At 46.2% G+C, this 20824-nt stretch overlaps 2 protein-coding genes across 6 annotated transcripts; both read left to right on the forward strand.

Annotated features, from left to right (window-relative positions):
* Positions 1–2514: 2514 nt before the first annotated feature.
* VPS11 (VPS11 core subunit of CORVET and HOPS complexes) lies at positions 2515–11901 on the forward strand. 4 transcript variants are annotated; one of them, XM_054592386.1, is made up of 16 exons: positions 2515–2721; positions 3275–3423; positions 3508–3655; positions 4406–4569; positions 5146–5393; positions 6106–6307; positions 6700–6851; positions 7629–7815; positions 8258–8404; positions 8758–8946; positions 9054–9215; positions 9449–9588; positions 9679–9902; positions 10014–10185; positions 11077–11299; positions 11430–11901. In XM_054592386.1, the coding sequence occupies exons 1-16, from the start codon at positions 2535–2537 to the stop codon at positions 11592–11594; spliced, it is 2859 nt and encodes a 952-aa protein (XP_054448361.1). In that variant the 5' UTR covers positions 2515–2534; the 3' UTR covers positions 11595–11901. The 4 variants fall into 4 exon arrangements, with proteins under 4 accessions (XP_054448361.1, XP_054448362.1, XP_054448363.1 ...); XM_054592387.1 differs by having other exon boundaries at positions 9679–9881; XM_054592388.1 differs by having other exon boundaries at positions 3520–3655; positions 9679–9881.
* A 1700-nt stretch (positions 11902–13601) lies between these two features.
* Positions 13602–20719, forward strand: HMBS (hydroxymethylbilane synthase). Of its 2 annotated transcripts, none has more exons than XM_054592392.1 (14): positions 13602–13777; positions 15888–15941; positions 16297–16369; positions 16738–16787; positions 16871–16926; positions 17224–17301; positions 17536–17613; positions 17731–17809; positions 18565–18678; positions 19360–19398; positions 19614–19733; positions 19975–20028; positions 20169–20255; positions 20349–20719. In XM_054592392.1, the coding sequence occupies exons 1-14, from the start codon at positions 13745–13747 to the stop codon at positions 20520–20522; spliced, it is 1089 nt and encodes a 362-aa protein (XP_054448367.1). In that variant the 5' UTR covers positions 13602–13744; the 3' UTR covers positions 20523–20719. The 2 variants fall into 2 exon arrangements, with proteins under 2 accessions (XP_054448367.1, XP_054448368.1); XM_054592393.1 differs by having other exon boundaries at positions 17734–17809.
* The last annotated feature ends 105 nt before the right edge of the window (positions 20720–20824 follow it).

Here is a 20824-nt window from a genome sequence, read left to right on the forward strand (position 1 = left end):
GTTAAAAGCTCAGTTCAATGCTTTGCCAAGTTCATGGGAAATTTATTTCCTATAAAATTTATTTCATAGGCCAGATTTTCACAATCAAAAACCAGCAAATTGTTTTTCCTTTTTCACTGTAGCCTTGGGACCCTGGGCTCTCATGCTATAAAACCTGAGTTTACTTTAGGTTGATCTTGCTCCTAGAGTGGAAACTACTGTTACCCTTTTGAGGAGCTAAGAGAGAAAACCCAGACTTTTAAGTATTGTAGAAAATGGTTTCTCCCCAGAGAGCCAAACGAGAAAAAAAAATACTGATAGAAAATAAAAGTTTGCAGCTGGAACAAGAAGTGCTCCAGCGGATACAACTGTTGTACATCATGAGGGACCAATTTGCTGAAGGGAAAAGAAGGGATTGCTAGGCAATTCTTGATTCTGAGTTGTGATTTCTAATTTCAAGCTGAAGATCTGAATTGCCTCTATATCTTTAGTCCCTTCAGAATTTGAGTTCTTAGTATGCAGAGCTTTAAGTGAACCTGTCCACATAATCATTTTCTGTGCAGTTTGCCTGCTTATCTTCCTCACTCTCCTAAGTTCCTGGATTCAGACAAGTATAACTAAAAGAGAAACCCCGGTGTATGTTCTGACAAGTACAGCCCAGCTTCACATATGAGCAAACCAATGAAAGGTTAAGGAACTAAAGAACTGTTGTTTTGTTTCCAAAGAACTTTGATGTTTTTGCCCAGAGTCACTTGAACCTCTCTGAGATTCCACTTCTCATCAAAGACAATATTACTTCTGCAGATGGTTCCTACGAAGAGTCCGCAAAAAGTGAAAGCACTCTGTTAGATATAATTCACTACATTAAATTATGGGCTGGTTACTGTCAGTCCGTTTTATGTCTGCCCTTTCTGGCAGTGGTTGAGCTCCCTAACGGGCAAGGACCGTGTCTTGTTCACGTTTATATTCTCAGCATTTCATACAATTCCAGCAATAGTGTGTACTCAGTACACATTTATCAAAGGAGGAAAGGAAGGAAGACAGTAGATCTGAAGAGATGTGAGTCATTCTGGAAGGTCAGTCTTTGTTTTGTACCCTCATCAATGGGCACAGGCCTTACCAGGTTCATACATCAAAGGAAGGCTCTGGGTCCCGGCCACTGAACAGGAGAGGGGGCACCCAAGTCACCAAAAAAGATGCCACACTGCTGTTCAAGGCTGTTTTCATATTGCTCCTTTTAACATAGTCATAGTCTTAACAACTGAATACTATCTAACAATTCTAATGAGTAGTACAAAATATGTTCAGTGGGTGAAAATGGGTCCAATCTATTCCCCATCTGTGCTTTCTGCCTATGGGTTGAGAGCCTGAAACAGCTCCAATACCCGCGTGACAGAGGAAAGAAATCTACGATGGAATGGAAATTAGGAAATCTGTATGGCTGGTGGTGGCCAATTTGTTCCCCTCATTTAGCTCTTTAGACAAATGGACACTACCTTTCCTGTGAGCCAGATTGGGGAGCGGAGGGGTTAAGAGGAAAATCGTCCACATTCATCCCTTCAGACAGACACGGAGCACTTACCAGGCTCTGTTATACGTGGTTCATGGTAAATAAGACAGAGCCCCTGCTCTTTGGGAACTTGGGCTGGGGGAAATAAAGAGTAAAATATTCTAAAACTAAAAAGCAGTGTGTGCGCGCACAAAAATAAACTTCACAAATAACCACATGGCCACTTTTTTGCAGGTACATATTCTCAAAATGACTATGTCATTTTTGTACGTAGCTCCTTGTGATACACCAACAATACACCTACAGTTTTCTGCGTGGACAAGTTGATTTTGCCATAGTTGGGGATTGTGGATGGCCCCGGAATAGCTTAGACACTTACCACTTGTTAAATCATTCAGCTCTGAGAACTGCCACTTTCCAGGCTTTCTGCTGTGTTGTATTTATGTCCCATACCTTGCCGCTTTTGAAAGGTGGGAAAAAACCCAGATTCTTGGGAGTTCCCGCCCCATCGATATTTCCCAGATTGTTTTAGAAACATATTTTAAGTATCTATTACGAGGCACACACTCTAAAAGGGACACGAAAACAAATATAAGATACTGACTGTGGTTCACAGTCCGTAGCTGGAGGCAGACACAAAGTTCTTATTTTACTTCTCTCCGACAGTTGAAAAACCAGTTTTCATACATACTGGTTCATTTATGCTTCATAACAGTCCTCAAAGCGCGTGACATTCCTCACCTTGATCCTTCAATGCCTGTATATTGAAAAAAGAAGGAAACTGATGTTCAAAGAGATGAAGGGCCCAGCTCCTGAAAACACTTTAGCCAGCTCGGTTTCACACCGCAAATTCCCGAGCTCCGTTTCCAGTCGTGGGCGGGAAGCCTTGTCTCACTCGGCCCCGCCCACTCTACCAGCAACCGGAAATCGGCCCCCCTGCTGGAGAGCGCCGGTGCAGCCAGGTTCCAGGAAGCTGTTGAATCACGTGACCCGCAGGAGCTTCTCACGTGACCTTTCTCAGAGCAGCTTGGGGCGTTTGACCAAGATGGCGGCTTACCTGCAGTGGCGGCGGTTTGTTTTCTTCGACAAGGAGCTGGTTAAGGAACCTTTGGGCAATGATGGTCCCGCTCCCGGGGCCGTGCCTACTTCTGGACCAGCTGCTTCCAAGTTCCTTTGCCTCCCTCCTGGCATCACTGTCTGCGACTCAGGCCGAGGGAGCCTAGTCTTCGGAGATATCCTTCCTCTGAAACTGTCTCTTCCTTTCCCGGATCCCTGAAGAGTTACAGCGGGGATGAAATCTTGCCGTCACAGGGGTTCGTGCTACGTGCCGCTGTCTTTTAGACGGGCGCCCACTGGGCCTGAGGGGAGAAAGAAGTCCGTTCTCTAACCTGTTGCCAACTAGGTAATTTTGGACAAATCATTTAACTTCTCCCGGCTTCAGTTTTCTTATCTGTAAAAGGAGTATAATTAAATATCAGTTTGTAGTAGGGGTATTTTAAGATCAATCAAAGGATGCAAGCTGCCTTTAAAAGTGTCATTCTCTCGCCTGCCCAATATTGTGGTGACAAAGTAAATGAAACCAGGAGTTTGCTGCTTTGTTTTTCATGTTGTTGCCTCTAAACCCTGGACTTTTTTATTCGTTTGTTTTAAAATAGGGAGTCCCAGGAAATAATGTGTGGGAAAATGCGTGCAAAATTTAAAGAGCAGTATGTATGTTTTTATCTGGGTTCTGGTCTGAGTAAGTGTATCTCTCCTTGGAAAGGAGGCTCCTTGACTACTCTACACATATGGAAGGCCAGATCTGGTTCTTGCCCCGCTCCCTACAGCTTATGGGCTTCCAAGCCTACAAACTACGGGTGACACACCTGTACCAGCTGAAGCAGCACAACATTCTGGCATCTGTAGGTGAGGATGAACAGGGCATCAATCCCCTGGTGAGTCCTTGAAAGGTAATAGTAAAGACCAGAAGCCTGGGAAGGGTTGGTTGTTGGAGGGTGACTGGCATTCACCCATGTGAGGTCTGCTCACAGGTAAAGATCTGGAACCTGGAGAAGAGAGATGGTGGCAATCCACTCTGTACTCGAATCTTCCCTGCCATTCCAGGAACGGAGCCAACTGTTGTATCTTGTTTAACTGTCCATGAAAATCTCAACTTTATGGCCATTGGTAAGCAGAAAGAAGGCAAAGCACCCTGGCTGGTGTGGCTCAGTGGACTGAGTGCGGGCATGCAAACTGGAAGGTCGCCGATTTGATTCCCAGTCAGGGCACATGCCTGGGTTGTGGGCCGGGTCCCCAACTGGGGGCGCACAAGAGGCTACCGATCAATGTTTCTCTCATACATCGATGTTTCTGTCCCTCTCTCCTGCCCTTCCCCTCTCTTTAAAAATAAATAAATAAAATCCATTTTTTAAAAAAGAGAAAGCTAAAGCTCCAGGATTCATTTTTTCCCCCCATGGTTATTTTTAGAAGGAGAGAGAAACATCGATGTGCGAGAGAAACATTGATCAGTAGCCTCTCAAACACCCCCAACTGGGGACCCAGCTTGCAACCCAGGCATGTGCCCTGACTGGCATTCAACTGGCAACCTTTTGGTTTGCAGGCCGACGCTCAGTTCACTGAGCTACACCAGTCAGGATAGCTCCAGGATTCTTTATAGATTTTCCTCAGAGTTGCTTCTTCAGCTCATCATCATTGTTTTCATGAGACCATTTTTTCAGGGTTATTAAGTTTGGAATTAGATATAGTTTCGTTCTTTGAAAATGAGTCAGAGAGTACCTATCTTCATATTAACCATTGGAGAAGTTGTGTATGAGGGGAAATCTTGTCACTTCAAATGAATGCTTCAAATGGCCATTTCCCCTTTGTGCTTCCAGGTCTTTCAGCTTCTGTTAAGTGCTGTTCCCTGCTCTTGTACAGGTTTCACAGATGGCAGTGTTACATTGAACAAAGGAGACATCACTCGGGACCGGCATAGCAAGACCCAGATTTTGCACAAGGGCAACTATCCTGTTACTGGACTGGCCTTCCGCCAAGCGGGAAAGACGACTCACTTGTTTGTTGTGACAACGGAGAACGTTCAGGTATAACTAGGACCTCCACTGTTAGGGGTGAGCAAGAAGGCTTCTTTCTGCTTAGGGAGCTAGCTTAAGGAACTGGTAAGAGAGGTAGAATTCTAACATTTTTCGTCATGTAGCCTTGAATCATTTGCTCAGCTTAATATTTTTCATCACTTAGGAGGTGGGGAAGAGTTGAATTAGGAAGAGAACTGGGCTTGTAGTAAAAGACCTGAATTTTTTCCTAACTTGTTTAGTGACGTTGGACAAGTTGCTTTACTTCTCTTGTTCTCATTGCTCCTAATTTATAACAGCCTACTCTCGAGAATAGTCTTTTTATAAAATAGTATGAGATTATTGCATTTCTCCTACTTGCAGAATTCCTGTAGTAGGTATTGATAGTATATACAAAGGAGAGAATTGTGGTCCCTACTTATGTATTTAGGAGATGGAGGATGATTAATGGAGAAGGCAAGCGGCCTGGAAAGTCTTAAGATTCTAAGAATTAAAAAGAGAGTTAATATGGAGACGGGAATACTTTTGGGAAGTCTTAGATACTACCTCCTCAGAGGGAGCCTGATAACCCTTTCTTATTTCTTCCAGTCCTATATAGTTTCTGGAAAGGACTACCCTCGTGTGGAGTTGGATACTCATGGTTGTGGTCTACGCTGCTCAGCCCTAAGTGACCCTTCTCAGGACTTACAGTTCATAGTGGCCGGGGATGAGTGTGTCTACTTGTACCAGCCTGATGAACGTGGGCCCTGCTTTGCCTTTGAGGGCCATAAACTCATTGCTCACTGGTTTAGAGGCTACCTTGTCATTGTCTCTCGTGACCGGAAGGTTTCTCCCAAGTAAGGACTCTCAGGGAAAGGGAAAGGGAGAGGGCTGGACTTGTTCCCCACAAAATAATCTGATTTTAAAACCCTAATGCCTAGATCCTCTCAGTCTTCTACTTTGGTTTTATGTAGATTATGCTTACACGTAGACTCAATTATAACGTCTTTACTGAAAAATCTGCTTTGCTGCAGACATTTGTTGAGCAGCCCTGATGCACTAGAACATTCCAGGGAATTTTGGACCTGGTATTGGTTTTTTTTCACTCTTTAGTCAAAATAAATTGGGGCAGAGGAACAAGGGATTGAGTAGTAGAGAAATTGTGAAGTGTAGGACACAGTATTTTTCTTCTGAGCCACCTGAAAGAGGTGGTTGGGTCTTCTGCATGATGGAAGTAATCACTGTCAGGTGTTAGCTTGTTTTTACACTGTTTTGCACACACCAGGCACTGATTATTTGTTAAATGAATGGGTATTTGAATGTACTTAATTTTTTACTCTTACCTATGTTAGTTGTAGGATCTTACAGGATAAGATCAGGTCTATATGTTCTTTTTCTACAACTGTCAGCACAATGCTGCATTTTATGGGATGAGCTTCTAGAGGGGCCAAGAGGTGATTTGTCCTGGGTGAAATGGGCAGCTCCAAAGTCGTCACTGGAAAAGAAATGAAGGGGAAGCTGAGGCAGAGAGGGTACAAATATCTGGTGCTTTTTTTTTCTCCCATACAGGTCAGAGTTTACCAGCAGGGACCCACAGAGCTCTGACAAGCAGATTCTCAACATCTATGACTTGTGTAACAAGTTCATAGCCTATAGCGCTGTCTTTGAGGATATAGTGGATGTGCTTGCTGAGTGGGGCTCTCTGTACGTGCTGACGCGGGATGGGCGGGTCCACGCACTGCAAGAGAAGGACACACAGACCAAACTGGAGGCAAGGCCACCAGGTTCCCAGACCTGGCCACAGGCACTAAGACAACTGTAGGAAAAGGCTCCCCAAGTCACCTTGGCCAGAGTGTATCCTTTCCTTTGGGTCACAGCCCTACTCAGCTACCTTAGAGTAGAGTTACAAGGTAAATGATCTGGGATGAGGCCTTAGAGGGAAGTAATGGCTGGGAGCCAGAGCCCACTTTCTGGGTCCACTCTGTCTGCAGAGAACCCTAGAAGGTAAGGTGATGTTGGTCTTGAGAGTATCTGAGAGGTCTCGACCTGTCTAATATTTAGGCAGATTGAAACTTTAGGACTGTCTGGCATGTTGTGGGTTCATTCTGGGAATGTGTCTCCCCAGGACTTCATCTACCAATTTTCTAATCTCTTTCTTTCCAGATGCTGTTTAAGAAGAACCTATTTGAGATGGCAATTAACCTGGCCAAGAGCCAGCACCTGGACAGTGATGGATTGGCCCAGATCTTCATGCAGTATGGGGACCATCTCTACAGCAAGGGCAACCATGATGGGGCTGTCCAGCAGTATATCCGGTTAGTATGGTGGTGCTTGAGTATGCAGCTCTTAATGCAGAGACACACAGCCAGATAGGCTAAAACCTATGCTTGGGGAAGGGAGTGGACTCCACCAGCAACCTTCCTTTTTTCCCTGCAGAAACTGTGATGCCTTGAGTGAGACAATATACCTTTTTGGAGAGAGAATGTTCAGGATCACATATTGATGACCAGTATGCAGTTGAGCTGATGAATACCCATTAGTTTAAACTTTATAGTTTGACCCCTGTTATTCATTTTGACCTAATACTTCAGCACTTTCTTTTTTTGGTATTAATTCTTGGAACTTTAGGAACCTTTTTAGCTTTTTTCCCAACTCTCTAGAATTCCTGTTTTCAGCCAACTTTAAGAACCAGTTTTCTGGCCCTGGCCTGGTAGCCCAGTTGCTTAGAACATCATCTCAATACACTAAGGTTGTGGATTTTGATCCCTGGTCAGGGCACATACAAGAGTCAGTCAATGAATGCATGAATGAGTGGAACAACAAATTGATGTTTCTTTCCCTAAAATCAATAAATAAAAATTTAAAAAAACAGAACAACAAAAACCCAGTTCCCTGGAGGCTTGCTATTCATGTGGTCCACAGTCTAGCAGTATCAATATCACCTGGGACTTTGTTAGAAATGCAGGCTTGCAGGCCTGAGTCCACACCTACTAAAACAATTCGCATTTCAAGAACTGTAAGTGATTCCTGTGCACGTGGCGGTTTGAAAAGTACACTGATCTAGATGTTTCTTTATGCACATATCTTCCTAGAACCATTGGAAAGTTGGAGCCATCATATGTGATCCGTAAGTTTCTGGATGCCCAGCGTATCCACAACCTGACTGCCTACCTGCAGACTTTGCATCGACAGTCTTTGGCCAATGCCGACCACACCACCCTGCTGCTCAACTGCTATACCAAACTCAAGGATAGCTTGAAGCTGGAGGAGTTCATCAAGGTGCAGGGTGATGGTGGTGGTGGGGTGGTTATTCCTTGAGGCAGCTCCACCAGGGCTTGCCCTTCAGCAGGATGTAGAGAAAGAGCTGACCTTATTTGGGGACCCTGACCCTTTGGTCTATAAACTGGAAAATGGAATAGCCTTTCCCACTAGTTCTCTCACATCTCCCCTCTTGTTTTATGATGCCTGAACTTCCTGTGGTATCCAAGCCCAGGGAAGTAGCGTTTGGTTAGCTCTTTGTCCTCAGAGGAGTCCTTCTAAATAGTAGAGGTGGAGGAAGACTTTGGCTCTCAGAAGCTTTCTGAGAGGTAGGATAACATAATACTTTAAGAGTATGGACTTCATTATTATCTTAACAATGTGGTCTTAGAATCAGCTGCATGTTTTCTCTCCCTTACCTAACCACAACCTGTGAATGATTTTGTCATATGTTTCCCGGCAGACAAAGAGTGAGAGTGAAGTCCACTTTGATGTGGAGACAGCCATCAAGGTCCTCCGACAGGCTGGCTACTACTCCCAAGCCCTCTATTTGGCCGAGAATCATGCACATCATGAGTGGTACTTGAAGATCCAGCTAGAGGACATCAAGGTAGAGGAGACCCTCTTTTTTTTTTTTTTTCTTTTAAAGATTTTGTTTGTTTATTTTTAGAGAGGGGAAGGGAGGGAGAGGGAAACATCAGTGTATGGTTGTCTCTCGCACGCCCCCTACTGGGGACCTGGCCTACAAGCCAAGCATGTGCCCTGGACTGGGAATTGAACTGGCGACACTTTGGTTCACAGGCTGGCGCTTAATCCACTGAGCCACACCAGCCAGGGCAAGATAGAGGAGACTCTTGACTCAGAGTTCTGTTCTTTTTTTAGGACATCCTGGAATAATGATAGTGCTTCCTGGTGGGTGAGACAGGAGCATGCACTTTTATTCTGTTCTTTACCTCTTCACAGAACTATCAGGAAGCCCTTAGATACATTGGCAAACTGCCTTTTGAGCAGGCAGAGAGCAACATGAAGCGCTATGGCAAGATCCTCATGCACCATATACCAGAGCAGATGACTCAGTTGCTGAAGGGACTTTGTACTGACTATCAGCCCAGCCCTGAAGGCCGAGGTGACAGGGAAGCTCCAGTCTGCAAGGTGAGGCCTCGGGGAAAATGGCTGTTGGGCAGCAGGGATCACCTTAGGGGCCTCATGGGTACCAGGCCCTCTTCTGTGGCCTCTTCTCTTTTCCCTTGCCATCTTAGGCCAACTCAGAGGAGTTTATCCCCATCTTTGCCAACAATCCACGAGAGCTGAAAGCTTTCCTAGAGCACATGAGTACAGTGCAGCCCAACTCACCACAGGGCGTCTATGACACACTCCTTGAATTACGACTACAGAACTGGGCCCATGAAAAGGATCCACAGGTGAGGCCTGGCAAAAGCTACAGGAGGTGCTGGAGGACAGTTAGTTTTTCTATCTTTTATAGTTGCTTTTTGCTGCCTTCTGTAGACCAATAACACCTCACGGTTGGTAGCTAAATGGTCCTTAATGAAGACGAAATTGGATTGAAGGGAAGAGATAGTTAACCTGCCTTGTCCCAGGAGGCCTTTTGATTGTTTCTTTTCTGTCCAGCAGTTCTACTCTCCTCCCTCCCTAGGTCAAAGAGAAGCTTCATGCAGAGGCTGTCTCCCTCCTGAAGAGTGGCCGCTTCTGTGACGTCTTTGACAAGGCCCTGGTCCTCTGCCAGATGCATGACTTCCAGGATGGGGTCCTTTACCTCTATGAGCAGGGGAAGCTGTAAGGGTTTCGGGGATTTCAGGGAAGGGGGGAAGCATCCAAGTAATTTTCCAACAGCAGCCACTGAGGTGTGCCTTGCCTTGGCATTAGGTATCAGCAGATTATGCACTACCACATGCAGCATGAGCAGTACCGGCAGGTGATTGCTGTGTGTGAGCGCCATGGGGAGCAGGAACCCTCCCTGTGGGAACAGGCGCTCAGCTACTTTGCCCGCAAGGAGGAAGACTGCAAGGAGTATGTGGCAGCTGTGCTCAAGCATATTGAGAACAAGAACCTTATGCCACCCCTTCTAGGTACTTGGAAGGACAGGGTGGGTGAGTAGGTGTTAGCTGCTAAAAATTGGGGGTTCTGGGGCAAGAGCTCTTCAACTCTGTCCAGAGGGTACTTCTTGGTTCATTGTTTGGTTTCCTCCTGGACCCTAATAGTGGTGCAGACCCTGGCCCACAACTCCACAGCCACCCTGTCTGTCATCCGGGACTACCTGGTCCAAAAATTGCAGAAACAGAGCCAGCAGATTGCACAGGATGAGCTCCGGGTGCGACGGTACCGCGAGGAGACCACCCGCATCCGCCAGGAGATTCAGGAGCTCAAGGCAAGGTACTTGGCATCTGTATAAGTGGAGATGTCCAGAGGATAACCTTGTTCTCTGCCATTAAATAGTTTCAAAGACAAAAGATTATATTGAGTGTGTTTGAGCATTTTATGCTTGAAGATTTGTTTTAATGGAGAAACTCCAAAGAAGGGTTTATTACATACATTATTATTAATTGGATTTCAGAGGGTATTATCTAGGACAGATACTTTTATCTCTGGGTATGCCTAGATTTTATATTTTCTAAACATACATCTAAGTTGTGCAGTTATAAGCCATTCAGAAGTAAAAAATTTGCTTTAGAAAATACAAAAAGTGGAAAATTGATGTAAACGTATAGTAGACATTACTGCTTACTCTTAAGTCTTTTCTGCCCTTAACATTGTAAAGTATTTATTATTAGAGAACAATTTCACAAACATTTACTGGGCCCTTATTGTGTCCCAAGCACTGTTCTTACATTGTAGAGGTGGAGACAGACAGTAAACATGTTAAATAAGCAAAATGTAGTATGTTAGATGGTGATAAGTTCTAAGGGGAAAATTAATTGAGGGGTATAGGGTGAGGAGTGTGTGTGTGAGAGAGAATTTACAAGATATTCAGGAAAGGCCTGTCTGAAAGGGTCAAATTTAAGTGAAAACCAGGAAGACAATTTTATGGCAGTTGTGAAAACTTAAAGAGAAAAGTATCCCTCTGGGGTAATAGGGCTTTCTGGGAGCATTCTGAGACTCACTGTAGGCCCAGCGCTGTTGTCCTCTTCTGACCTTTTTTAGGTGGTAAGAAGAGAAGGGTCTTGGATCTCTCCCTACTTATTGACCCCAGCTGCCTTCTCTTCACTTGGCTGTTGGCCCTGCCCTCACTGTTTGCCACTCCTTTCTGGTCTCCCTTGCCTGTAGTCCGAAGATTTTCCAGAAGACCAAGTGCAGCATCTGTAACAGTGCCTTGGAGTTGCCCTCAGTCCACTTTCTCTGTGGACATTCCTTCCACCAACACTGCTTTGAGAGTTACTCAGAAAGTGATGCTGACTGCCCCACCTGCCTCCCTGAAAACCGGAAGGTCATGGATATGATCCGGGCCCAGGAACAGAAACGAGATCTCCATGATCAGTTCCAGCACCAGGTGGGAAAGAGTAGGGTAGTTGAGTATCCACTCACAGAGAGTTAGGGGAGCACTGCAGGGCTTTTTTTCCCCCCCATATTTGAGGAAACAAGCACTTTAGTTCTAATTCTACTCTCCTCTTTCCACGCAGCTCAAGTGCTCCAATGACAGCTTCTCTGTGATTGCTGACTACTTTGGTCGAGGTGTTTTCAACAAATTGACTCTGCTGACTGACCCTCCCACAGCCAGGCTGACTGGAAGTCTGGAGTCCGGGCTGCAGCGGGACCTGCTCATGCATTCCAGAAGGGGCACTTAAACAGCTTGTGGAAGGGGTGTGATGGTGGATCCACAACAGTAGGATTACAGGAATCAGGCAGACATGTCCAGGACTCCACTCTGATTTGATGCCACAGCCTTCAGGAGTAAAGGAGATTTTTTCCCTGCCTTCTCTTTGGCCAGTCCACCGTTTCTCCTGTTGACTTTTTGAACAGCATAGATTATTCAAGACCAGTGGGGGATGGCACCTCAGTAACCTCTTGAGTATGGACAATAGCTGCTTTATTCCCTATCCAGGAGCACCAGCCTGTGCTTGGGTCCTTGCTCCCAGAGTCTATAAATAAAATGATAACAATGATTTTAGGATTGTTAAATTTACTCTGGGGACTTGCTGCTGATTCTTAACTATAGAATGTACTTCTCTCCCTCTGCATCCTTAGAGCTCCATTTCCTTAGAGAGCTCCTTAAAGGTCAGAGTGGGGGGGCAGGGGTGTGTGTGTGTGTTCCAGAGAGAGAGAGGGGAAGGTGGAGAGAAGGAAACATTGTGAGAGAAACATCATAATCAGTTGCCTCCTGCTCACGCTCCAGTTGGGGATTGAACCCACGTTCACAACCTAGGTATGTGCCTTGACTGGGAATGGAGCAAGTGACCTTTGGTTACCGTGTGCTCCAGCCAACGGAGGCACACTACCCAGGCAAGATTGATTTGACCTCATTCCAGGAATGGGTAGGACCTATGGCATCTAGTAGAGTTCAGTATACTGAAGAACCTCTGCAAAAGACCTAACGCCTGAGCTCCAAGAGCATCTTGGACTGAGGCCCCCAAACAGCTCCTGCTCTTTAGTCTGGCCTATGCTATGGCTCTTGGATGAAGTATTTAGGCAGGACACAGATTCTGATGGGGAGCCTTGAGCCAAGTCTACCACCTTCATAATGAGTAGGCTATTGTTTTGCTGTATTCAATATAAGATGATAAGCAGGATAAAAGGGCCTTTATTGAAACATTTTTTCCCCTCTCTGAAGTTGTCAGCTGAAGTTCTTGATGCTGGTGTTTCATGTAACGGGTTTATGATGCCTGTCGGAAATTGCTCCTATTGGGTTAATTGAAGGAAACAACTTGGACATTGTGGATAGGTAGTATTTAGAAGTGGCTAAGATATTGGATCAACTGAGTTTGAATCCTGGTTAGACATACACTTAATTTCTCTGAACCTTAGTTTCCTTCATTGTACATTAAGAATTATAACACCTTTGTTTCATGGCTATTAAAAGGCCTATGACATGAAGGGATACTCATCCAGTTCTTTGTATAGTGATTAGCACATGGGTGCTCAATACAGGTTATTAACAGTGGGTAAGGCACTTTTTCTAGCAAGTTCTTTTTCCATATGTTTGGCACTCCCACTTCACAGTTACTTGTCTTTAGGCATCATCTCTGATCTCTGAACCTCATTTTAAAAACAGAAAAGTTTCTTATTTCAGGGTTATAGCAGAGCTAAATTTAAATTTGAACAGAGCAAAGGAAGTACCACTTACACTACTTGTACCATAGCTAAAAGATAAAGCTGTAAAATTCTGGCTGACGAGCTTTCCAAGAGCACTCATTTGTAGATGTTGAGTCCAGCCTAGAGGGGCATGGTAAGTTGCTCAAGGATCCTCTACTTCCAATGCAGCATTTTAGGGTTAATGTCTAGGGTAATGTTTAGGGTAAAATGCAGCCTACTATCAGTCCGCTTTTCCTCTTGCCGCTTAATTGACCATCCATTTGGGTAGTGGTAGGAGGGGACTGCAAAGGGGAATAGCTGGGTTAATCTCGGGAGCAATTTTAGCCACTGGCCATCAGTATTGCTGGCTCAGAACGAGGCTTAGGTGAAAAGTAGAAATGAGTAGGTCATAGACCTGGGTCCCAACTAGGAAGACTAGGGCAGAGAAATCCCTGTCTCGCTCAGTCAAGCAGAGTAGGGGCGGAACCGAAAGGTTAGGTCTCTGTGGCAACCGTCCTTAATTCCCAACCAGAGGGAGACACCGCCCCTCTGAGGGCAGGCACCGGAAGTGACATAAGGCCGGACCCAGAACAGTCAGGGTGCCGGAGAAGCTCGGCCCCTTTGAGGCCCAGGTGCTCACCAGCCGGTACTTCTGGCTTTCCGAAGTCTGGATCCTTGCGGCAGGCCCTATTTTCCGAGCACAGCCATGTCCGGTAACGGCAATGCGGGCGCCACGGTGGTGAGTCCTCAACCGGTGACTCTCGGAACTTAGGTTTTCCGGACTAGTGGTGCAGTGATTGGCCCTGGGTTGCCACCACCTGTCGCCTATTGGTCGGAATTCCTATCTGTTATCTCCCCGCCCGAATAGCTTTTAAAGGGCCAGTAGTTGAGGTCCCCTTTGGAAGTATTTGTAGAGGAAATCCTTGAGCTGTGCGGAGGGGGTCAAAAGGGGAAGGATTGTCTCCAACGGAACCCCCATTCTTGTGGGGATCTGGGTGGGATTCCTCCAGGGCTGGCTTCCAAGGCTGTAGGTTTAGTGACCCAGCCCAGGAAATTCAATTGCAGAAGACAAGGTGCTATTCCCCGAGATCTTTTCACATGAAACAGGGCTGAGGTGGGATTTCCCCATTTTGGGTCAATGTTTCACTTTGCATCCAGAGAGGAGAGCATACCTCCAAGTCTTGAACTGTACACAAACATCTTGGAAGTGCACCTACTTCCCCTTTTTCGTTTTAGCAGTCACCCATCCCCAGCCTACTATCAGTCTCCAGCTGAAACAGCACTGGGTTACCATCGTGGGAGAAGGGACCACCATTGGGTCTTCCTACTCCTAGCCTGCTCTGCGGAAGCTCTGGCCTGGTGCAGATGCAAACTATAGAGCTGGGTGGAGGCCACTGCCAGCTTAAGACAAGAAAGAGATAGGGCAGCTGCTTATCTCCCCCTGCCCAGCCTGCTGGTGAGAAGAGGGATTCTTGCCATTGCAGACATTCCTTAGCACTGCACTAGGAGTAAGAAAGACAGTGATGTGAGCTTGGACAAACCACTTCACCCCTCAGAGCCAGCCTTTGCTTCTGTACCATGGACCCAAAGATGCATGCCCTGTCTACCTGCTAGGTGGTTATGAAAATTAAAAAAGCGATAGCTCTAGTACATATGTGCTAAGTAATTTTTTAATGGAACAATTTGACTTGAATATGCTGTGCAGAAGCAACTGAATTAAGGGATTGCTTGACCCTAGCAGTTTCCAGAGGCCATCTGCACTCTTCCTGTAGCCCAGAATTTTAGTGGCCATATTTAGCTTTCCAAGTCTTGCCTAATTTACTCAGGGTCCCCCTGAGTTTATTTTTTAGAGGAGTGATAGCAATGGAATAGACTGGAGTCCAAGAGCAACCAGCTGTCACCTCTGCCTCAGATGCCTGCCTGCAAAAGAGCTTCATGAGGTTAAGATGCCAGAACAGGGAAAGTTGAAAATATGTATAGTGGCTACTGTCAGATCTAGAGTGAAATAGGACCTTCTTCAGATTGAAGAACCTAGTTCTCCCTGCTTGGCACTGAACACCTTAGTCCTGGAAGGAGGCAGAATTTTTTGAGTTCTTGGTTTGATTTTTGATGTCCCAATATCTCATTAGTGAAACCAGAGGCAGCACTGTAGGTGAATGCTTTTTAGTCTTATATAACATCAAAAGCAGAAGGTACTTGGGTCCAAACTTCTTCATTTTATAGATGAACTAGTAAGTACTTAAGGGATGATGTACTCAAGATCACCCAACCAAGAGAATGAACAGGACTATACATCAAATCTGTTGGCCCTGGTCCTTTATGTATCAATCCTATCAGATTAGGGGATTCATAGTGGTAGTTCTTGGGCCTGGGTGGCACTGAAGCTTCCTTAAGTGCCTGCTCTTTTGTGGATGCTGAACTTGTCTTTAGTGTCTCCATGTAAGTTTCCCTGTGTGGCCCCAGCTGCCCCTGCCTGCTGCAGGCCCCACCCTCCCTGTCCCAGGCTGATAGTCCTTATCTCTTTTCCCACCTGGCTATGTACAGCACTCCCACTGCCTTTGCCAGGATGGGCTTAACGTCTCAGTGTCCTGGTTATTGCAGCAATAGAAGATCCTACTGTTGTTTTCCTCTGGTCTCTGCTTCTCTGGGTCTGTGAGGAGGAGAGAAGGCACTGAGGAAAGTAAAGGGACCAGCCTTGGGATATTTCCCTACTCCAAGACTCAGGTTGCCATAGTCCAGGGGCTGAGGTTCCTTTCTTCCAAGCCAGTGATTCTGGCTCTTGGACAAGGTCTTGAAGAACACAAGGAACAGAGGGGACTGTGACCCAAGGAATTTCTTTTTTTTTGTAGGAAGAAAACAGCCCAAAGATGAGAGTGATTCGCGTGGGTACCCGCAAGAGCCAGGTGAGTCTATAGGTACTGGGTGGAGCAAGTTTGTTGGAAGAGTCTGTGCTCACAGTATTTTAAGTTGGGGGGCCCCCAAGGGTTAGTTCCCAGCAGCTCGGGATGGAGAAATGGGGTGGATGCGTGTTAAATTTTATGCCGAATGGCAGGTTGCATTTTGTGGAGAGATAGTCTCTAGGCTGGGAAAGTTGTTGGGGTAACGAGGACTCTCAAACTGGACCACCTCTCCTTCCTAGGTGGGCATTCAACCCCTTCTCTGAATTTTAACCCCTTCAGGATGGCCCTGACCCTATGAGTGTCTCAGCTCAGAGCAGAGGCCAGGGAAGGACAGACTAATCCAAATTTTTGCCCCCAGCTGGCTCGCATACAGACGGACAGTGTGGTGGCAATGCTGAAAGCCTTAAACCCAGGCCTGCAGTTTGAAATCAGTGAGTTTTCCATACAAGAATCAAAGCTAATGGGAAGCTCTTAACTGCTCTGGAGGGGTGAGCACAGTGTTTCTGGCTTTGCTTAGGACCAAAGCCTTGTCCCATAGCCTCCAAGAATTCTTGGCTCTTCCCAGTTTGGAGGGCCCTTTCCTCTTCTACCTGGGCTAGCCTGGAATTGAATATATTCTGCTTTGGGTCTTTTTTTGAGGGTGTCGGTTATTCCTGCTAGATAGTACATTCCCAAAGGGTAGGGACTGGGGCTTATGTGCCTTTGTGTCCACCTTGAATCTTAGCAACTGTGCTGAACTGGATTCAGTAGGGGCTCAATAAATTCTGATCAATGATTGATTGGTTGACTCTCTCCTCAGTTGCTATGTCCACCACAGGTGACAGGATTCTTGATACTGCACTCTCTAAGGTAACAGTTCTCCCCCAGTCCTTGTCCTCCTTCTCTTTCCTTACCCCAAGAGATTCTTTCTGATGCTCTTTCTCACATGCCAGATTGGAGAGAAGAGCCTATTTACCAAGGAGCTGGAACATGCATTAGAGAAGAATGAGTAAGTGAGAGACAGGAGAACGTGGGCCCTCCCAGCCTCTTACTAGGGTCCCAGAGTGCTACAGCTAGGTTGCTGGGCTTAAATCCTTGGATAGGCTCGAGGGGGAGTCGTATGTGTTTTTCAGGAGTCAGAAAAGAAGAGTGTCCTGGTCCTGAGCCATCTGGCTGCCTGGAGTGCAAGTTTGATTGGGGGAGGGTAAGAGGGTAGGGTGAAAGGGAACAGGTCTCAGGGTCCTGAGGTCTCAGAGAGGCCTGGTTCCTTAACTGACCTTCTCCTTGCCCCCACCCTATCTTTTAGAGTGGACCTGGTCGTTCACTCCTTGAAGGACCTGCCCACTGTGCTTCCTCCGGGCTTCACTATTGGAGCCATCTGCAAGTAAGTGTCCTCTGAATCTGGGCCTGGGCTAGGGGTGAGGGGATAGGCAGCATGTTAACCTTGGCTTTTCCTTTTGGGACTTGGCCCTCTGCCCTCTAGAGCTGTCTCCCTTGCCCTGAGGAGTATTAAGCATGGCAGAAAAACTCAGAAAATGCTAGTTAGTTGGCTATCAAGAGAAACTAGAAGTGACCTTAACTGAGATCTCTCGTTCTATGACCTTCCCTCCACTCCTAGACGAGAGAACCCCTATGATGCTGTTGTTTTTCACCCAAAATTTGTTGGGAAGACCCTAGAAACCTTGCCAGAAAAGAGGTAAGTGGGGCCTGGGTAGGCACCTTGGTGGGAAATGCATGGAAGGTGGAGGGTTGGAAGGAGGAAAGAAACAATGCCTACCTAGGGCTAAATCTCATTTTAAATCCTCTCTCTGAGCAGTGTGGTGGGAACCAGCTCCTTGCGGAGAGCAGCTCAGCTGCAGAGAAAGTTTCCACATCTGGAGTTCAAGAGTATTGTATCCTTTTAGGAGAGGGAGGGGACAGCAGCTAGCAGCCCAGGTAGAAGATGAAGTCCAGAGGGTCCTAAGAGTCCTGAAAGGGGAAGGGGCTTCCAGAGGAAGTAGACCGTAGGGGCAGTGTGCTCTCTGTTCTCCCATCCATCCATCTATCCATCCATCCATCCATCCATATTTTCTCAGCTTGGCACTGAGGATAATGGTGAGCAAGGTCAGCATTGTCCCTACTCATATAGAGTTTATATTTTGGTTTGGGAGACAAACAGGCATTGATAATACAGAATGATATTGAACAGTGATTACTCTGGGGGGTGATAAAGAGGATGAAGAGTATTTCCATGTTTATTTTATGTTCCATATTGTTTTGATTTTTACAGTGAATATGTACTATGTTTTATAAACCTAAAATAGTGTGTGCTAAGTGCTCCAATATGTAAAGTAGAGAAACTTCTAATTGGAACATCTACACACAGACTTTGGAGGCAAGGAAGGCTTTTTAGAGATCTTTGTAATCTTGGACAAGTGTTTTAGCTCTCTTATCATTTTCCTCATCTGTAAAATGTAGATAATAAAATCTACCTCATAGTTTCTGTGAAAATTAAATAATAGTACTTTAGCATAGTATCTGGTATGTGGTATGAGGTGTTACCTGTTTCCATTAAGCTGTAAACCAAAAGATGAGAAGTTAGCCAGCTAGATGGAGAGTGTTTCGGGCAGAGGGAACAATGCTCATGGTCCTTAGCATCTCTCCACAGCGAGGAAACCTCAACACACGGCTGCAGAAGCTAGATGAGCTGCAGGAGTTCAGTGCCATCATCTTGGCTGCAGCTGGCCTGCAGCGCATGGGCTGGCAGAATCGAATAGGGCAGGTAGGGGCTTCTCCTATTCCCTCCACAGCTAATCTTTATCCCCTTCCTGCCTATATACTCTTAAAAAATTTTTTTACTTATTTTTAGAGAGGGGGAAGGGAGGGAAAAAGAGAGTGAGAGAAACATCGATGTGTGACAGAAATATCAATAGGTTGCCTCTTGCAAGTGCCTTAGCCAGGGACCAGGCCTGCAACCCAGGCATATGCCCTGACCAAAAATCAAGCCAGCAATTTCGCTTTGCAGGGTGATGCTCAGCTGAGCAATGCCAGCCAGGACGTGCCTATATACCATATTTTGCTGAATGTAATGTGCATCCATGTTTTGTGTGCATTATGCATGGGATTATGATACCCCATGGTGTGCAATCATTATACCCATGTATAATGCATATCCTTATTTTCCCCTCAAAAATTTGGGCAAAACAGTGCACATTATGCACTTATGTATATACACATATACACATAATGAATACACACATATACAAGCAAAATATGGTACTTTTCTTGACCACCCCACCTCTAACACTGCAAGCTGGAAGAGTCCCAGCCTGGGAAGATTGGGGATCAAAGGCCAGACTCCCTCTTTTCCCTTCCAGGCTTTCTATGTAAGGAAGCCCCATTTCACTGTTGTGTGCCTTTATTTAGTCCCATCTCCATGCTTCTGCCTTTTGTACCTCCACAGATCCTGCACCCTGAGGAATGCATGTATGCTGTGGGTCAGGTATGCTTGATCAAGGAAGCCATGTATTGATAAACCCAAGAAGCAGAACCTTTGCATCTGCTTCCCCTAACATAATTGTTCCTAGGGAGGGGAGTGTTGGGAAACTACTCTACCAAAAGACCTTGGGGAGCCGGTGGAGGTGGGCTGGTTCCCATCCTTTGCTCCATTGGTTGGGAAAAAATTGGGCCTGATGTCTTAAGCTATTCTTTCATCAGGGGGCCCTGGGCGTGGAAGTCCGAGCCAACGATCAGGACATCTTGGATCTGGTGGGTGTGTTACATGACCCTGAGACTCTGCTTTGCTGCATAGCAGAACGGGCCTTCCTGAAGCACCTGGTAGGGCCTGTGTTCCATCTGTGGAGGGGTAGGGAATTGAAAGGGCAGTGGGGAGATTTTCAAGTTAATGCTCTGTATTTAGTGGTAACCCACTCTTGAACGTTGTGTATGAAGAGGACCCAGGTCTGGGCCCCTAGCCTCCTTTTCAGTTACGTCCTCACAGACCTATGGATCTTTGAGGACTCCTGTCACAGGGTGGTTAAGGGTCTTTGGAGCTCACAGGGAGAACTTCTTACTGCAGGAAGGAGGCTGCAGCGTACCAGTAGCAGTGCATACAGCTATAAAGGATGGACAAGTAAGCAGGGAAGATCGGTGGAAGGGTAGTAGGGAAAGAACTGTGGTACTCCCTGTGCATCCTGAGTTGCTAGCAAGGAGAGTCCAGGTTTTTAGAGTTTCTTCTCATAATATGCTGAGGCAATTTTCTTTCTTTACCAGCTGTACCTGACGGGAGGAGTCTGGAGTCTGGATGGCTCAGATAGCATGCAAGAGACCATGCAGGCCACCATCCATGCTCCTGCCCAGGTACCAAGATGAGGGTGAGGGGAAGGGTAATAAACAAGTCTGCCTCATCTCCCCTTTTGTACTCAGCAAATCTTACTTTCTTCCCTTACCCAGCACGAAGATGGCCCTGAAGATGACCCTCAGCTGGTGAGCATCACTGCCCAGAACATTCCACGAGTAGCCCAGCTGGCTGCTGAGAACCTAGGCATCAGCCTGGCCAACTTGTTGCTGAACAAAGGAGCCAAGAACATTTTAGACGTTGCACGGCAGCTTAATGATGCCCACTAACTGGTCTGTGGGGCACAGGTGCCTGGGTTGCTACTGTCCAGTGCCTTTATCCCAGCCCTCAGTGCCCTTATCATTGCTCTCTGGGGAGTGATTACCCCAGGGAATTTAACTGCAGGGTCAGACTTCCAGGGACTGCCTTGCCTGCTCAATACATTAGGGGCTTCAGCTCTTACAGAGCCCAAGTCTGAATGTAACCAGCTCTACTAATAAAAACCTTATAGTTTGCTCTCTCCAGTTAATGAGTCTTATATCTCAGTCTCCCCACTACACTTACCCTTAGGAGAATAATCCTAAATCATCAA

Source organism: Pteronotus mesoamericanus, unplaced genomic scaffold (genome assembly GCF_021234165.1).
Source record: "Pteronotus mesoamericanus isolate MK-2021 breed Mesoamerican mustached bat unplaced genomic scaffold, CSHL_Meso_final scaffold_36, whole genome shotgun sequence".
Classification (NCBI taxonomy): domain Eukaryota; kingdom Metazoa; phylum Chordata; class Mammalia; order Chiroptera; family Mormoopidae; genus Pteronotus; species Pteronotus mesoamericanus.